At 38.8% G+C, this 20229-nt stretch overlaps 1 protein-coding gene across 2 annotated transcripts in view; it reads right to left on the bottom strand.

Moving 5' to 3' along the window:
• Cgnl1 (cingulin like 1) overlaps window positions 1-20229 on the bottom strand; it is a 169910-nt gene that overhangs the window by 93282 nt on the left and 56399 nt on the right. For both annotated transcript variants that reach the window (XM_046460784.2, XM_046460785.2), the window contains exons 4-7: window positions 19353-19458; window positions 11531-11632; window positions 10514-10662; window positions 8272-8407 (exon numbers count right to left, since the gene is read on the bottom strand). In XM_046460784.2, the coding sequence (XP_046316740.1) occupies window positions 8272-8407; window positions 10514-10662; window positions 11531-11632; window positions 19353-19458 (493 nt within the window). The remainder of the gene's footprint in view (window positions 1-8271; window positions 8408-10513; window positions 10663-11530; window positions 11633-19352; window positions 19459-20229) is intronic.

Below are 20229 nucleotides of genomic sequence, written 5' to 3'. Positions count from 1 at the left end.
GTGTGGCCTGAAAAGGATCAGCCTTCCTTTTACTTCAATGACTTTGTCCTGGACTCCTTGGTGTTCCTCCAGCTCAGGGCTGGCCCTTATGGAACATGAAAATGCTCAGCTTCCCCCCATCTCAACTCTTCTCTGCATGCCAGGCATCTCCCCACCCAAAGCCACTTCCTGGAGAAGCATCTGTTCCCTACCAGCCTACTCCAAGTCTCTACTCCATCTGTTATCTTTTCTTTCTGCCATTTTGTTCTTTTCTATTTACTTGAATCTTGGCTAGCCACAAAACTTTACTACCAAACTTTTTGAAAGCATAATTTCTGCTCAGTGCCTCGACTTCACGACCACTCATTTGTTTCCTGATCTCCTGCTGTATGGCTTTTGTCCCTCTTTTACTAAGACAGCCACCTCCAAGGTCATCATGACCCACGAATCACTACATCCAGTGGCCTTTCCTCTTTTTAACCTCTCTGCCATCTCTGTAAGAGTCTCCTCTTTCTACACCCTCCTGGATCCTTTCCCAAGGCCACTTTTTCTGTGAAGATCTTTTCTGGCTTTTGTCTCCCTCTTTCCAAAAGCTAAGATGATCCCCAGAAATGCAACTCTGCATTCTTTACTCTCCTCCTTTAACAAGTTCATCATTTTTTTTCCCAACTATTAATTCTACAAAAATGACTCCAAATCTTTTACCTCCACTCCTCCTCTGAGTTCATTCCTACATTAACACATCCTCTAGAGGCACCCATCTGGAATACCCCCAGGAAACCCAGATTCAATAGGATTGCAGTTTTCAGTGAATCCATCGTGTTCCTTCCTTTCCACTTCTATTTTTCATCATTTTTGTGTATGGTACCCAGCTTAAGAACTAGACAACACCTTTAGCTTTTCTCTCATCCTTGTTCCTCATAACCAAAAAGTTAGTCCTGTAATATCTTAGATCCTCCCCTTTGCCTCCCCAAGTTAGGCCCTCATTATTTCTTGCACAGGGGCCTTCAATAGCCATGCATCTCTTCCCCCAAATCAGTCTCTCACCTGTTGTCTCTATAAGATCCACGTAGCATCCTCTGGAGCTACCTTCTTCCCTCTCAGTTCTGTCTTCCTCTGCCCTTAGGAAAGTCTTTGAAGGCTCAGATGTCACACGACTGCCTTCAAGAGTTCTTGTTTGCACACCTCTCCTGAACACCCATCTCACTCCCACTCTCCCTCTGATAGCACTCGACTCTTGTCACCTTGCATTCTACCTATTGTGATCATTTCTCTTATGTCCCCTGGTACATTGCTGGCTTCTTGAAAGGATATGAATCTGATTCCTTATAATTTTGATGCAAGGATCAAGGTTATTAGGAGCATCTGTCTATTCTGGGTATAAACAAATTAACACCCGCAGTACAGCAGGAGTCTGGAGATGCCAGAATTATAAACAAGTTTATTCTTTCATTTGTGGTTTCTGAATAAGAATATATCCTATTCCCTTAGAGCTCCTGGGACTCAGAGCATCGGCTGCCACCTGGGGACCCAAGGCCTCTGGGATAATTAGCTCAGGAAGCATGCTGCTGCTAAGGGGATAAAATCATTTAAATCAATTTAACTACAACTGACAACAAAATCTCTTTCCTTTTCTCTAGGTCATACATATCCACAGAACTAGAGCAATCCCAAGATGGAGTGAATTGTGTAAACCAAGACTTAGCCCCGCAGGAATCTAACCAGCCACCATTGATAAACTCAGATGCAAAGTCAATAAACTCTTCCAGGTGTAGAAGGCAGCTCTGGCTCTTCAAAAGCACCAAACACAGAGCTTTCATGAAAATTTATCCTGTCCTTGATGATGTCTCTTTGATAGTTGTCAAAGAGACACCTGACTCTCCCTGCCCTGCCCCTCCATAACAGGGACCCTCCCTGCAGTTGCTGCTACTACTGGTTACCCTGTAAGGGCTTCCTGGAGCCTCCTGCCGGAGTCTTCAGAGCAGCCCTTGTGATTCTGAACCACATTTCCTGCTTTTACTCTCACACATTTCTCCATTGTTTTGATGATAAGGCAGTTCCTCTTCCCACACTTATCGTTTCCAGGATATATCTGTTTCTCGTTGCCTTTTGTTTACTGCCGCCAATGCATGTCAAGAACTGAGGTTTTTATGTCCATTCTACACCGACTTGCTGTTATCTGTGGCTGGGGCTGTTGCTTAAGTGGACTGTGCTGCAAAGATCCAATCAGATTACACCTTGCCATATCACATAGTGGCACTTGAGGTTTTCCAGAGTAGAGACCAAAAGAACATGAAGTTTCAAAAACTTCACTCTATTACCCCAGGGGTTAGTTGTATCAAGGAGAAAAAAAAATGCATAAACTTTAAGACACAAGTGAACATCCATTAGAGATGAACAAGCCTCTCTGTAGACTCTAATCAAAAAACGAAGGAAAATTTTGGCTATTTAGAATCAGTGCTTTTTAAAACTTTATGCATTAAGACTAGTTCCATATGTGACAAGTAGCCTGCAGATTAAAACCCAGTGTGTACAGTGTGTACATATGTGCTTGAGGGAGGAAGGAGGACCTAAAAAAGTGGACTGCATTTTGTACTTATTGCATACAAGAACTGTGCTGGGGGCTGGGGCTGTAGCTCAGTGGTAGAGCACTTGCCTAGCATGAGTGAAGCACTGGGTTCAAATCCTCAGCACCACATAAAAATAAATAAAATAAAAGTATTGTGTCTATCTACAACAAAAAATATTTAGGAAAAAAAAAAAGAAAAGAAAGAACTGTGCTAGGCACTTCCAAAAATTAAAAGAGGAGTATTCAAGAAATGAATATTATTCTCATTTATAAATTAAAAACAAATCGAGTTGGGCTGAGGCTCAGTGGCAGAGCACTTGCCTAGCATGTCTGAGGCACTGGGTTCAATCCTTAGCAACACATAAAAATGAAACAAATAAAATAAAGGCATGCTGTCCATTTACAACTACAAAAAAAAATTTTTTTTTTTAAATCAAACTGGAGTTCTGAGGTGCTAACATGCTTAGGATGGCACAGTTTGTAAGCAGCAGAGCCTAGACTGTGACCCGGATTGAATTCCAACATCCTTTCTCTTTACCACTCAGTGACCACAGACCTGACCACAAACCACACGCTCAGGAAGGTCAAGGATCCAACAATGGCACAATGAATCTCCCTGTGAAGGGCAGACAAAACAGAGCTCTGTTTGGCCAGTAAGGAGGTCTACCTTTCAAACCAAAACAAAGAAACATGACCAGAGCCTGAAAGACAAGGAAGGAAGGAAAGCTGGGCGGAAAAGGAAGCATGGCCTGGCACAAGTCACCAGCCCAACAGCAAACTACTGAGAGGTGCCAAAATGTCCAGGCAGCAACTTTTTTACCCACAGAAAGCTTTATATCACTTGCCACCTATACATACACACACACACACACACACACACACACAATAAATAAATAAATAAGGAAAACACTGGTCTAGATTCTCTTCTGCACAAATGCTTCCCAGAAGTTAGATCAGGGCCCTATCTCTGGCCAATGGTCATTGCAGGGGTAAATAAGAGGTTTCATATCACAATGGTAGATGACAGAAAAATCCTCAGAACTTTTGCTCCGGAAGGATGATCTAGAAAGTACAACATAGCTGGTGAGAACCATCATAAGTTTTAGTTTTTTTTAATTAAGACTTACAGAATGTACAGTAATATGTCACAGCAAAAGAAGTTATAGCTATTTTAGAGAACTCATTTCTTTTTGGTGTTGTTGTTTTAGAGTTTTGTTTGTTTGGGTACTAGGGATTGAACTCAGAGGCACTAAACCGCTGCATCCAGTCTTTTTAAGACAATCTCGCTAAGTTGCTGAGGCTGCTTTCAAACTTGCAATCCTCAGCCTCCCAAGTCATTGTAATTACAGGCATGCACCATGGTGCCCAATTAGAGACCTCATTTCCGAGCACAAATATCCCAGATTGATACATTAACCAGAATATTTCAGAAATACTGAAGTACGTTGGCACATGCCAGGAATAAGACACCACAAGACTTATGAATTTAGGTGCATCTTTCAGAACTGCAGGCTCCATCAAAGAACAACCTCTCAACAGTGGAAAACACCACTGTTGTGGCACTGAGATGTTGCATGTTAACCTACTACCCCCAGGATGGAAGGCAAGGCATTCATAGACAAGGCAGTGTCCCAAAACTTGCTCTATGATCACTTTTATAACTTGAGTTTTAAATTTTCAGAATAATCAATTCAATTAAGAATAACTAATTTGGCTAAAAAACAAAAATTAAACCCTACTATTTCTTCCTTTAACCATTTCATTATTTCCTAAATTTTAAAATTCCTCCTTTTGCATATTCCTTATAGAGGCTTGGTGTTATTTAACAAAATGTGAAATATTAAAAAATACTTCTGTGCAAGGGGTAGGGGGAGTAGCTCAGTAGCAGAATACCCGTTCATCATACAGGAGGCCCTGGGTCCAATCCCCAGCATCAAAACAAAAAGAGATTTCATGAAAAAATCTGGCTTTCTTGCAGGCCTCACAAAGTACAGGACCTTCAACCTTTTTCAGACATGCAAAAGCTTAAGGGTTTAATGTTCATTGTGTTTAAGAGCCTGATCTAAGCCAAAAGCCATGGAAAACTTGGCTACAACTATAATCTGTTATTAGATTCCCTCAGGCTAGTTTTTATTAAGATATGAAGAATAAACTGAAAGAGACAAGGAGATAGAGTCTATTTTATTAATGTTGTAGAGACCATAGATCATGTTTTAAATGTTGCTGACATGTCAAGGGAAACCAATAAAAACTACAAGGATGAATTTGCAAAAGGAGGAAAAAACAAAACAAAACACTGTGTCCACCCCCTAACTTCTCCTGCAAAGAGGTGGCGGCAGATAAAACCATTCCTGTCCTGCAAAGGACTAAACAATCAGGGGACAGAAATTCCAGGAACATGTTTAAGAAAAGATGTGCTCAGTTTCCCATTCTCGTATTTCTCATTATCAGCCTAGACCTGAACACACAATACTGAGGCTCAGATTCTTTCCTAGGAAGTAATATAAATAAAACAACAAACTGTTTCAAAAACGAAATTATGCTCAGTTATTAAATACTCAGGATGTTGTGCTTTAAGAGTTAAAAGAAATATGGACCAGGGCTGTGGCTCAGTGGCAGAATACTTACCTTGCACATGTGAGGCACTGGATTTGATCCTTAGCACCACATAAAAATAAATAAACAAAATAAAGATATTTTGTCCATGTATAACTAAAAAACAAATATTTTAAAAAGAGTTAAAGAAGTAGGTGGTTCATTTTAGAAATCACTCCCTTTTAAAAGAGATTACTTTTAAAAGTAATTTCAATAGTGGAAATTATTTATTCATTTGCTATTTGGCACTGTGGTAGGCACCAAAGAGGGGAGAAGCAATGATGATAAATTGTTGAGTGAGCCAGCTAGAAGAGAGAGGTACAAATGTACATCTAGGTCATGTGAACAAAAAGAGAACATCTAAGAGGATGGAAAATATTATGGGAAAGAGCGACTAGCAATTACAGAATTCAATTGTTAGGGAAAAATCAGGAACTCTGGAGACTTCCTAGGAACTAAGATAACATCTTTTCCTTTTAGAACCAATGAAACATCCACACAAGGAATCCAAATATGATAGTCTTCTCTTTGAACTTGTTTGTGAAGCTATACTTTTACTGAAACCATAAACTCTTCAATGACATCATTTCTGGGAACTTATCTTTAGGAACTTTTTTTTTAAGTAGTAAAAGGGTACACGTAAAGAAGGGTCACCACAAAATTTTTTCAGAATTGCGAAAGAAAGAAAAATACATTAGAATGATTAAGCATATTATGGTCTATCTCCTTAAAATTTAAATATAAAAATTATAAAGTATAATAAGGAAAAGTATTTCTTATTTATTAACTTTTTTAAAAATATTTATTTCTTTTAGTTTTCGGCGGACACAACACCTTTGTTTGCATATGGTGCTGAGGATCGAACCCGGGCCGCACTCATGCCAGGTGAGCGCGCTAACGGCTTGAGCCACATCCCCAGCCCAACTTATTAACTTTTAAAAGCAGTTATCAAAACTGAAAAGGCACTATGATTATCCCTACATTATATACAGATGGGTGGATAAACCTACCAATGGATGAAAAGGCAAATGAAATGTAGAAATAAAACTAATTGCTTAGGTATTAGGGAAATGTGTATGTTACCCATTTTTAAATTTCATTTTATGTTACTTTAATATTTTAGTAATAAATACACATATTTTCAAAGCCCCATTGTAATACACTTTGTTCTCCTAATTCTGAGCCCCAAACTGATGGAGCCATGATGCAGTCTAGCATCATGAATGTGGTGGTATTTAAGGAATCATCTGATCAACAGAGGAACACCAGGTGCTAAGGAACAGGCTGAGGCCTTCTGTGGAGAAAAGGTCTAAACAGGGACCAAGAGACAGTTCTGTGGGAGTAGAGAAAATTATCCTTCTGTGCCCATGTGACAAGAGTTCAAAAGCCCCACTACTGTGTGACCACAGCACTCTCCCCTCAGTGCCTGCCAGGCCAGGGAGAGGGGCTCAGCTCTTCGGAGGAGGAACCATTAAATCTAAACAAGGAAGGGGAGAGAAAGCAGTTGACAATGGAGACTTCAAGGAACTCCAGGAACTTAAGAGCCAGAAGCTTTTTAGTCCCAAGAAAGGGTAAAAGAAAACGCCTAAGCTCTAAGATGAAAAGCAGAGGAAAATTAAATAATGACAAGGTAACTTTTTTTTTTTTTAACTTTTTGGGTGGAGCGTTGATCTAAATGGTGTTTTACTTATTTATTTATTTGTTAGTTTTTTTATACAACCACACCTTATAAAAGAAATGTTTCAAAAATATGTCAAAATCCAGGTGATAATAATGTTATAGCAAATATGAAACACCAAAATGAGCAGAGAGAAAAGTTATTTTTCTCACCCTCAATTATATTTCCCCCCAAAATATAGACATTCAAAATCGACATTCTTGCATTCTAAGTATTTCTTACTTGTGTATCTTTCACCTCAGCCAGGCTGACAATAACTCAGAGAAGACATAACAAGGGTCTTTGGTAAACCCTATAATAATTAACAAATGTTAAGTAGGAAGCGTCAACCTTTATCCACTGGCTTACAGATAAATATAAGGAAAGTATTTAATAGATCTTATGAGAAAAAGCCAGATGGGCAGCCTGGGTATGTAGCAAATGGATTTGTTCATTCATTCACTCTCTCACTCATAGATCCATCTAATCATCCACCAAATATGTACCGACTGCTGTGCAGCCCAGTACTGTGGCTCTGTGCAGCCCAGAACTGTAGCAAATGCTACCGATGCAGTGCAGAGCTGACCCTTCCTTTATGGAGCTTATAGGCTGTGGGGCCTTAAGAAACAAACAGCGTTAAGTATTACCACAATCTTATTGCTCGTTTTTTCCATAAACAACATATTTACAAACTATCCTTGTCCAATGTCTTCCCTAAATCTATTAGTATTTAGATATAATTCCAATTTACTAGAAATATAGGGGATAGTGAAATAAGTTAACGGACACCATAAAGAGACGATCAGAACAATCCACAATGTGGGGCACTGCTCCAATTTTTTTTAGGTTAGTGGGATGGGAGACAGAGCAAGGAGATGGAGATGGGGGATAGGAGGAGTTAAGATAAAATGAAATTTGAGAGACACAATAATGGAAATACGTGATTTCTGACTAGAACCTAGCTCAGAGGAAGGAAAAAACTATAAAATATGCTTGGGGGAACATCTGGAAATTTTGAATAAGGACCAAGAATTGGAAATAGATAGATATTCATTATGGAAATCATTAATATTTTAAGTATAATAATGGTATTACAATTATGTAAAATAAATTCCCCAATTTTTCAAAGATGCATGCTGAAAAGTTTAGGAATGAGGTACGGTGTCTATACTTTGAAATGTTTCAATAAACAACAACAACAAAAAAAATTGATGAGTGTATGAACAGGTAAATTAATGGAGTAAGTAAGTAAGTAATATTGACAACTGTTGAACCAGCATTGGTGACTGATGGGTGGTAATGTGCTATTCTTTTCCAAGTTTTCCTAAGAATGTTTATAACTAACGACACATGGTGCTCTCCCAGAATCTGACCACAGCCACAGGTGAATGAACACAACAGAATGGCACCCAGCCCCCCCACCCCCTCCTCTGCAGCGGGTGAGGCCTTGTCACTGGCCACCACCCCTTACCTCTATCAGCGCCCCCTTCTCCCTGTCTTCAGACTGCTTAGCACTGTCCAGCTCATCATGCATTTCTGAGAGCTGGTCCTGGAGGTCCCTGATCTCCGTCTGGTGCTGTTCTCGTTCCATCTTCACCTGGAAGAGCCTGGCAGGGAGGAAGCCCATCAGAGAGTCTCCTGGGCTCCACAGTTCTTCATCCAATCTGACTTCAGACAGTCACAGAGTCATGTAAAGCCCCAAGGAGCCTCTCTGCAGTAAAGAACGGATCAGCAACCTAAAATGGCACCTGGTAAGAACCCAGGGCTACAGTCCAACTTGACCCAGATGTCAGGTGAGAGCTCAAACCAATAAAATGGGGGGGGGGGGTGCAGAATGTAGGGAAATTTTCTACCCAAATGGAGACTGTAGGCTACTAGAATTTGAGCATAGAAGATAAAGAAATGACAAAAGTCAACTTTGATATTTTTTTCAACAAAGTCATCCCACCCTCCCTTATCCCTGTTCTCTAGACCAGGGGAATCATCACATTATGGTCTATAGGCCAATCCAGCCCATGACTATTTCTGTGAAAGTGTTGCTGGAACACAACCTTGCTGGTCCACTTATGCATTGCTTGTGGCCATGGTCACAGAGTAATGATAAGAGTTGAGCAGTTATGACAAAGATGACGTGGCTCACAAACCCTAAAATAATCACTCTCTAACAAGGAAAAGTTTTCCAACCTCACAATGACCATACCTTTCAAGTTTCTAAGTTCTTTACTGTACCCTCAATGTTCTGATATTTTTCTTGCTAACTTATTTTCTGAAACTCATCTCTCTGAATATTTTTAAAGCAAATAACCCTACCATCAAAATTACTAGGGCAATCAAATGCTGTTATGACATAAAGTCCCACTTTTCCTGAATTCCCTCTGAATTTGATCCCAGCTTAACCTTTCACTGAGGGCTTCCGTCACAGCCACAGCTATACATAGCACTATACATTTTTTTAAATTTTTATTTTATTTTATTTATTTATTTTTGTTGAGAAATAAAGTTTTTATTATTAAACCACTGGGATTTAGAGGCTTATCTATTACAGCGGCTCACAATAGCCTTTTTTTATTATTATTAGTTGTTCAAAACATTACAAAGTTCTTGACATATCATATTTCCTACATTTGATTCAAGCGGATTATGAACTCCCATTTTTACCCTATATACATATTGCAGATTCATATCAGTTACACATCCACTTTTTTACCTACTGCCATACTAGTGTATGTTGTATTCTGCTGCCTTTCCTATCCTCTACTATCCCCCCTCCCCTCCCCTTCCCTCCCCTCCCCTCCCTTCCCATCTTCTCTCCCTACCCCATCTACTGTAATTCATTTCTCTCTCTTGTTTTTTTTTCCCCTTTCCCCTCACTTCCTCTTATATGTAATTTTGTATAACAATGAGGGTCTCCTTCCTTTACCATGCAATTTCCCTTCTCTCTCTCTTTCTCTCCCGCCTCTCGTCCCTGTTTAGTGGAAAAAAAAATGTGGCATTTATACACAATGGAGTATTACTTTGCACTAAAAAATGACAAAATCATGGAATTTGCAGGGAAATGAATGGCACTAGAGCAGATTATGCTAAGTGAAGCTAGCCAATCCCTTAAAAATAAATGCCAAATGTCTTCTTTGATATAAGGAGAGCAACTAAGAACAGAATAGAGAGGAAGAGCATGAGAAGAAGATCACTATACATTTTTAAATCTAGGTTTTAGATCATTTTGCCACAGACTTTAAAGTGATGCAATGGCAGGAAGGTCCACCGTGGACTTGAATTTCATCCTCAAAGACTGAGAAGGGGTGCAAGTACCCAGCACAGAGACCAACATAAACCAGAATAAAATTTGCAAACTGGGAGATTGTGGAGGCCATGTGACAAGTACTTTTTGGAAGCTGGGCCCAGGCTCACTGAAATCTGTCTTTAGCTATTACTACTCAGTGTCCCCCACTTCTCACCTGTCATGAGATCTACTTTAAAGGCTGAAACTGTACAAAACATACTTCAAGGTGTACAAAGAATCTTAATAATTATTAACCTTCCTGCTTACCAGTCTGCACATGTCATCAACTTCACGGTTTTACAAGGATTGCTGGGAGGAAAGGAAGGGTAGGCAGCCTCAGTAAGGCTGGGTGTAGTTAAGAGGTCAAAGGGGCTCGGGCTGCACACAATATAAAAACTCAGGAAGGATAGCAGGCTCTTGGCCCCAAACTCACTCCTCCAGGTTCTTCCGGAGCTCCCCTTCGCTTTCTTCCAGTCGCTGCTGCAATGTGGAGTTCTCTTCCACCTTACTGTCACATTGGCTTTGCAGCTTTTCCAAGTCTGCCCGCATCCTCTCTCTCTCTTCTTTGATGTTTTGTTGATTCTAAAATGAAGCAGTGCCATTTTAAAGTACCACCACTGTATATTCACATCATCCCACAGAAACCTACTTCCAAACTCTAATGGACTCCATGTCTTTGCACTTACATTACTGAACAATTTAATTAAACAGCATAATTAAAGCATAGGAGTGGGCTGGGGTTTTGGCTCAGTAGTAGAGTATGTGTAAGGTACTGGGTTCAGTTCTCAGCACCGAATATAAATAAATAAAATAAAGGTCTATTGACAACTAAAAATAAAAATAAAGCATAGAGGTCAAACTCCAAAGAATTTTAAATATTTATACCTAGTGAATTGTAATACTCCTAAAAGAAATTTCTTTTTTTTTTTTTTTTTAAAGAGAGAGTGAGAGAGGGAGACAGCGAGAGAGAAAGAATTTTTTTTTTTAAATATTTATTTTTCAGTTTTCGGCAGATACAACATCTTTGTTTGTATGTGGTGCTGAGGATTGAACCCGGGCCGCACGCATGCCAGGCGAGCGCGCTACCGCTTGAGCCACATCCCCAGCCCATCTAAAAGAAATTTCCAGCTAAACTTTATTCTGCTACTCCTACTTAGTTCAACGTTTTACATACTAACTGTACATCTAGTTTCTGATTGTCCCACCTGAATCCAACAGTGTTTCTTTAACTCTGTCAAAGCAAACAGTCTTTATGTGCTTTGGCTACTTACAAAAAAATTTCACTGGACAACAGCAGCCAAATAATGGGAATTTACTCAGTGATGAAAGGAATGCTTCTTTGGGGCAAAAAATAAAATGAGCTTTCATTTCACCTGGGCATCCCAATGTGTTTAATATATTCTTTAACCACCAAGACAGAAATAGAAAAAATAAAAGAAGAGCCAGATACCTTGACCTCTAGTTGAAGCTGCCTCTGAAGTTCAGCCACTTCTAAGGTCAACTTGTTTTTCTGTTCCAATAGGTCTTTGACTTCAGATGATGAGTTAGAAGCCTGTGATTAATTGCAAAGATATCCTAATTTAAATGTTCAGTGTTAGGGTCTGTAAACAAGTCAAGATGGCACCTGGCATTTTGCCAGAGGGAATGGTTTGTGAAGTAACGTCATCAAGCCATTAAGTGTGGAGATTCCTTATTGGTTGACTGCTGTATCTAGTTTATGTTAATTAAGATAAGCTGTGTGTAATGTATATATACCCCCCTCCTGTCCTACAATAAATGGCTCCCACTCCTGCTGTATCAATGTACACAAGTTGTTTGTCACCTCCCGGTTATTTTGCCCAGCCAGCTGGACTGCGGCAGTTTAGGATGTTTTAATTCTCTTTTCCCAAAATATAACCAAAGCAGTAACTGATGAAGCATAGCACTAACAATCTAAAGACTCAAATCAAATGTCAACCCCTACAGACTCTTCCCCTGCTTTGCAGGCAGAGTTAATCAGGCTGGCCCCTCAGAACTCCAGTGAACTTTATATCATTTACCACAGTCACAGGAATTATTTCACCAGATTTCTCAACATTAGTTCAATAAGACTAAAACTTATTTGCTTACTAAAATTTATTTCCTAGAAGTGTTCAAAGTATTCTATAGAATATTATAAAATATTAAGTATTAGATTTAGGACAAATAATACTTAAAAGAAACTGCTTTATAAAAATTTCTAAATTCCAGTACATAGAAATCACAAGAAAATCAATAACTAAACCTTGTTACAAAATATAGTTTAGCACCACTGATTCTTGAGAACTATTACCTTAGGAGATTATAAACTTTTGGAGGGTGGAGATCATGTCTTGTGCATTTCTGTGTCTATAGAATCTAACACTTCTCCTACATTTAATAAAAATTTCAATAAGGGATTATTGTAATTCTGGGTCTAATCATGATAGAGTAGCTTATATCAGATTTATTCTCCCTACAAAAACTATGAAAAAAAATATGAAACATATTTGCAAGCATTGAAAACCAACATATTTGCAAGCATTGAAAACCAACCAACATGGGGCTATAATCCTTAATAAGGGAAACACACGAGGTCACACTACATTTACCCTGTACTCTCCCTGACTGTTTTCAAACCATAGCACAGTAAAAATTTTAAAGCTCAAACAACGTCTTTAGGAAACTGTAAATTAAAATAATGAGATACCACTACACACCTATTACAGTGACCAAAATTCAAAATACTGAAAATATCAAATGCTGGCAAGCATGTAGAACAACAGGCATTCTGGTTCATGGTGGGGTGGGAGTGGGGGAGATGCAAAACAATGCAACTATTTTGGAAGATAAACTCTATGTTCCAAGAGTTGCATTCCTTGGTCTTCATCAAAACGAACTGAAAAAAAAAAAAAGCCTGTACGTAGATGTTTACAGTAACTTTATTCACAATTAAAATTTGGAAGCAATCGAGATGTCCTTAGTTGGCGAATGGATAAACTATGGTTCATCAAACAATAGAATATTACTCAATGCTAAGTAGAAATTACCTACCCAGCGGGGATTGTAGCTCATGGTAGAACACTTGCCTAGCATGTGTGAGGGTTTGATCCTCAGCACCATATAAAAATAAATAAACAAAGGTATTGTGTCCATCTACAACTAAAAAAAAAAAAATTTAAAGAAAAAATGAGCTATCTATAAAAAAGACCTAGTAATATATTTAAGTTTTTTCCACATCAAAAAAAGTCAATTTGAAAAGGCTAAATACTATATGATTGCAACTGTATGATATTTGGGAAGACACAACTATAGAGACAGTAAAATGATTGTTGGTTGTAGGAGTTAGGGGAGAGGGAGGATAAAAAAGCACAACACAGAGAGTCCTAGAACAGCGCATCTACTCTGTATGATTCTATAATAGGGATATACATCATTGTTCATTTATCAAAACCAATAGAACATACAACACCAAGAGTGAACCCTAGTATAAACCATGGACTTTGGTAACAATGGGTGTGTCAAGATAGGTCCACTGATTGTAACAGAAGTACCACTCTGAGGAAGAGTGTGTATGGGGAACAGGGGGCAGGAACTTTCCACTCAGTTCTGCTGTAAACCTACGGCTGCTCTAAAAATAAAGCTTATTAATTTAAGGGGTGGGGGAAATCTCTCACTGATGAAGGAACAGAGACTAGAGTTTAGAGATGGTAAACCAAGGAGACTTCAGAATCACGGTGAGGTGAGAACTCCACAGAAGCTCTCAAACCTGCAAGAAAAAGTACTCCTTGGATTCCTAGATTATTCTTAAGCCACACTATGAACAGGACAAGAATCTGAGAGGCCAACAGAGAAGATCTGAAGGAGACAAAGAACTCAACAGAGACTCCACAGACTGCACTAAGCTGGGAGACACTAGGGTTCCAGTTCAGCCACAACAGAGAAGCTATGACAGACATCCAGGCATTCAAGATCCCAAGAAAGGAAGATGAGTTGTCCTGTAGGACTAAGGGCAAAAACTCAATTGACCACCCCAACAATGCTCAAAGCAACTGAGCATACAGAATGAAGAAGAAAACTCAGGGTTCTTCAGGGGAGATGATACAATCCAAAACATCAATAATGTCATCCAGCCAGGCGCAGTGGCACATGTCTGTCATCCCAGAGGCTGGGGAGGCTGAGACTAGAGGATGGCGAGTTCAAAGCCAGCCTCAGCAACGGTGAGGCACCAAGCAACTCAGTGAGACCCTATCTCACAATAAAATTCAAAATAGGGCTGGGGATGTGGCTCAGTGGTCAAGTGCCCCTGAGTTCAATCCTTGGTACCAAAATAATAATGATGATGATGATGATGATGATGATGTCATCCACTTTATTTTATTTAAATAAATAAAATCCTAGAACTGACAACTTAAAAGAATAAGACTTAAAAGATAACTAACATAACCAGCAAATAAGATTAATTAAATTGAAAGGTCAACAGACAGTATCCAAATTTTGATGCACCAGAATGGGAGGGGACACACACAATAGAGAACAAGAAATATAAGGATATCATGAAAAGTTGTAACACACATGTCATCAGTATCTCAGAAGAAGTGAGAGAATGTAAAAGAGGCAATATTCAAAAAAATAATAGCCAAAAAGTTTGCAAATGTAATGAATGCCAGCAACCTATCAAGAAGACAGTGAACCTCAAGTAGGAAAGATACAAGAAAAAACATATTCAGATACATTATAGTTAAATTTCTGAAAACTGAAGATAAAATATTCAGAGCAGCCAGAGCGCAAAGAAACATTCAGGAAAATATACAAGAATGACACCTGGCTTCCTGCTGCAGCCCATGGAGGCCAAAAGACAGACAAGTCATTAAAATTATGAAACAAAGCAATGCTTGCCAAACTAGAGTTCCTCAAAAACTCGAGGAAATGGGGCTGGGGTTGTGGCTCAGTGGTAGCGCACTTGCCTAGCATGTGTGAGGCACTGGGTTTGATTCTCAGCACCATGCATAAATAAAATAAATGTCCATCAACAACTAAAAATTTTTTTAAAAATTAAAAAAAACTCGAGGAAATGAAAAATATTATCAGACAAAAAAACACTGAGAGAATTCACTGTCAGCCGAAAAGTACCACAGGATTCAACAGGAAAGTTCTCCAGGTGGGAAGAAAATGGTCTTAGTGGGAACAGAGAGGTACAAAAGGAAGAAGAGAACTTGAAAGGGAACACATCTAAATGAAAGACAGGCAAGACCTCAAAGGTGACAGAACGGCTGGGAGAGGTCTAGGCGCACATAAATGGAAAGACATCATGTTCACGATAAGAGTACCAACAATGTACAGATGTCAGAACCACATTTATCTATACATCAATAGATAATGTAATTCTAATTAAAACCCCTGAAGATTTTTTTTTAATGGAAAACTGATTCTACAGTTTATTTGGAAAGGCAAAAGACCTAGAATAGCCAAGACTATCTTGAAGAATAAAGATGGAAGACAAATACCACTAGATATTGAGGTTTGCTCTAGGAGTTACAATAATTCGATCTGTATGGTATTAGTGCAAGGAGAAATAAGCAGACCAATGGAGCAGAGTGTAAGTGTTAGAAGCTGTAAATACAGGAAAACTGGCATGGGCTGCTGGTGGGTATAAATTATTTCAACTACTTTCTAAATTCAATTGGAAATATTGAAGAACTAAATCTATACCTACTTTATAACCCAGCAATTTTATCCATATATATAGTAAATGTGTTTACCAAAAAAAATAGCTTTATTCCAATGGACAAAAACCAGGAATGTCCACCAAGAATATGCACTATAGTATATTGATACAATGGAAAACTACATATCAATAAAAAATAGTTATTGATAAATACAACATTAATGAATTTCACTGACATCATGTTGAGGAAATAAAGCCAGGAATATGGGAATACATACTTTAATTTTTTAGTTATATGAAGTTCACAAAAGAGAAGACTAATCTAGATGGTAGAAGTCAGAAGATGATTACCTCCAGAGGGAGGAGGTGTAACTGATTGGCAAGTAGCTCAGGAAAACTGGATGATGGCTCTCTTGATCTAAGTGGCATTTGCAGGGATGCAAAAGTATGTTAAAAATTCAGTAAAGTATACAGTTAAGCAATTTACTGAAAGTTATACCCCAAAAAGCAATAGAAAAAAAATATTTGTTGAAGATACATCTGCTGCATGATATTATACCCAAAGCCCATGCCTGGTGTTCCCAGACCCTTTGTGACACGACTTTACTACCCTGGCAATTATTGCTCCATAACTGTCAATGAAACGTTTATCTTTCACTTTCTGCAAATGCCTGTAAGCCAGTAGTAAGTAAATGCACATTGGCTAAAATGGCTTTCTTCTTTTAGATGTTACATTTCCAAAAGGAAAGCAGACATCATGAAGAGGAGCCAGATTAAACAGAATCTACTAGAAAAATATCTCTGATCTGAATGTGAATATTTATGGATCTCATTATCTCATTTTTGTTGTTCTTCTTCCAGGACATGATAAAAGGATGATGCTCTCCAAAGGACTTGGCTAAAATCCTACAGTTAAGCAGTTAGAAAACTTCAAATAGGTGAGGGAAAGAGATAAAAGCAGGAATCAAAGCTGTAAAAAGCAGTTTTGGCTTGTGTTTCCCTGAATCCAGGTGTGAGACGAGTGTGATGAACCTGGAGGAGGTCCTCCCACCTACTCCCAAGAAGGGGACCAGAACCTAACGCAAAACACAGGACTTCAATTTCCTCAGTGAAATGAAAGCAATCCAATCCAATGGGGAAATCATAAGTTGTTCCTTCCTAAACAAAAACCCCACCTGCTTTGCCATTTCTCAATATGATCTCAGTCTAAGGAAGAGGGCTTTTACATTCTCTCCTAAGGAAATACTTAACATACACCAAAAATAAACTTCACAACCTTTGACAGCCAATAGTCAGATTCAGAACATACAGATGGAAGCAGAGAAGACAACGGTGGGCAATTAAAGTCATGGCACTGTGATCGCAGCCAGAGTCCCGAGAGCCTTAATTTTATCTTCCCTTCACCTCTCACTTGACTCAGCAGCAACTTCTTAATTTGTCACCCTGCCTCTAATTTTACCTCTCTCCAAAAGCTACAAAAGGAATGAACTTTTATAAATACAATGGTATTCATGATCATTTAAAATCCTTTGAAGGTAGCCCATCCCCTTAAGCTGGGAATAGAAATTTCTAACATGATTTGCAGGACCCCTATCATCTGGCTTTCTCCCCACCCTTCCCGAATCCTGGCTATATGTTCCAGCTACATTAAGTTGCCTCTAGTAACCTAAACATGGCAAACCTATGCCTCTTTGTATTTGTTCATTTCACTCCCTCCACTTAGAATGCCCTGCCTTCCCTTCTTCTGAGAAAGAATTCTATGCTCTTTTGAGAGAACATTAGTGCCATTTTTCCCAGAGGGGCTACCTTGACTTTCCTAGCTAAGGCTGGCTACTTGGAGTCTGTTATTACGAGTAAAGATCATGCAAGTGAACCAAAAGCAAGAATCATGGTGACAATTTTGGATTTTAAAAGTTTTATCAAGAACTATGGAACTGGGGCTGGGGATGTGGCTCAAGCGGTAGCGCGCTCGCCTGGCATGCGTGCGGCCCGGGTTCGATCCTCAGCACCACATACAAACAAAGATGTTGTGTCCGCCGAGAACTAAAAAATAAATATTAAAAATTCTCTCTCTCTCTCTCTCTCTCTCTCTCTCCCTCCCTCCCTCTCTCACTCTATCTTTTAAAAAAAAGAACTATGGAACTAACTTAAAGAACTATGTAGAACTTCTGAAGATTGTATAAAAGGTGTACAATTTTAAGATTCCCTAGTGGAAATTGTGGATGCATATGTATAATACACAGAGCATGGGCTGGGGATGTGGCTCAAGCGGTAGCGCGCTCGCCTGGCATGGGTGCGGCCTGGGTTCGATCCTCAGCACCACATACAAAGATGTTGTGTCCGCCGAAAACTAAAAAATAAATATTAAAATTCTCTCTCTTTTAAAAAAAATTAAAAATAAGAAAAAATACACAGAGCATGGTCACAGGCTAGCTGAGTGCTATGTGAATGCTGAGTGCTATGTGAATGCTGAGCAGAAAAGAGAGTAGGTAACATCTAAAAGTATCCTCTACATAAGTTTCCAAAGTTAAAAAAAAAAAAGTTACAGATAAACTTCATCCTACCTACCTCCAGGTATCACCTCTTTCCCTCCCATGCAGAATTTCTAGAGGGAAAGGGAAGATACACAATAATATTGCGGCCTAACTCAGGAGCTGTAGGATTGAGCTACAAGTCAGGGCACGAGCAGATGGCACATAGTAGATGTTTATCAAATAGAAGATGACTCCCATTTTAACCCCCCCTAAAATCTCCAAGTCTCAACTCAAATTCAGCACAATTAAACAGGCTGTTTTTAAGAATTAGTTCCCCTCCACTCTTTCCCTTCCTAACACTGGTTGGCTTCACCAGTCTCTAGTCCTTGTTCTGCCTTACGCCTGACCTTCTGGGCTCACGTCCTAGTCCTTTCATGGTTAATTCACCAAAAACAATGTGTGAGATCTCCACTGGTTATAGCATTACATTATTTTTTTCTTATTCTTAATTTTTCCTTCTAAATTTTGCCACCTTTTTATGTTATCTTGTCATGTTTTGTGCATTTTTAATAAAATATCTTTAAAACATTTCTTTAAAAAAAAAAAAGCAGGTTATAAATTAGGATTACAGGTTAAGTGTCCCTTATCCAAAAACTTGGAAGCAGAAGCATTTTGAAGTTGGAAATTATTTGAATTTTGGAATATTTGCACATATATAATGAGGTAGTTGGGGGATCCAGGTCAAAACACGAAATTTATTTACATTGTGCATATACCTGATGCATATAGCTAGGAGGTAATTTTATACAATGGTTTTAATAACTTTGGGCATGCAATAAAGTTTATGTGTTTGTTACGACTGCTACAACTGTGACTGGACATATGAGGTTTGGTGTGGAATTTTCTACTCATGGTTTCATTTGAACACTCAAAAAGTTTCAGATTTTGGAGCACTTCAGATTTTTAGGTTATATATAAAACGTGGGCTTCTGTTTTAGGTACTGCCGTACTGCTTACCACTGAGGAAAGTTCCCACCTACTGCTATAAATAAATGTAGTGACTGAAAAAAACAGCAAGTTGTTTACCACATTCTATGCTAAATGAACTCTGAAAATACAAAACTTCAACTTACTTGATTATTTCCTTGTGCGCTCCCGGCTGCTCGTGACTTTAAGGTCTGGATTTTCTCAAAAACCAAGTTGACTTTCCTTTTGGTAGCATCCTCATTGTCCGTACTTCTGCAGAAGAGACAGCAGAGAAAACAATGAGGGACTCAAGCACTGGGCTCAGAATATTTCATATGCCATTTGGGACAGAGGTTCCCATTTCCAAACGTGAGAAAAACACCTGCACCTTCTAAAATTATATTTTGGAGAAAATACCCAGTGAAAATGTAGTCATTTGTTGTTTGATTCAAACGACTTGAATTCATTCCAAAAGGAATTCTCCTTTTCTTTCTTTGTGTGTGTGTGTGATGTTTCCCATACACACACTGTTGTTTAAATCTTACGTTAAGAATAATCTGCAATGATCTTACTTGTTTAGCCCATATTTAAAAAACTGTAAGTCCCATGCCAAGACTGTCCATACAGCAGCCCTTTGTCTTGACTTCACATGTAATAGTCAGATTAAGTTTTATGAACTTCTACCACACCCCTGGCAGTTAAAAGATTTAAAATAAAATTCCTTAAGAAGGTACCTCCCACTAAAGTCTGCCTTACCAGTCTGTCAATATTATCAAGTGCCAAAGGAAAAAAGAATTTAAAGAATTTTAAAAGTCAAAGGTTCTTCTGCCTTAATCTTAACATGGAAAACCCTTTACAAGGAAATAACAACTAGCTCTCAGCTAGAAGAATCTCTTTGGTTACTTCCCTCCCCAGCCCTCCCCCCAAAAAAAAGAGTTACCATGTTGTACTTTGAAGCTATTTTGCCAGCTCCAGCATGTAGACAAATATTGTAAAGCACACATACAAAATTATCAAGGGTTCAGATACCAATGAAAGTGGTCA

The sequence above is a fragment of the Marmota monax genome, unplaced genomic scaffold, assembly GCF_021218885.2.
Source record: "Marmota monax isolate L192 unplaced genomic scaffold, Marmota_monax_Labrador192_F-V1.1 WCK01_AAM20220418_F8-fsc00001, whole genome shotgun sequence".
Taxonomy (NCBI): Eukaryota; Metazoa; Chordata; class Mammalia; order Rodentia; family Sciuridae; genus Marmota; species Marmota monax.
Note: the sequence above shows the minus strand (reverse complement) of the source record. Positions and strands in the feature narration are given on the sequence as shown.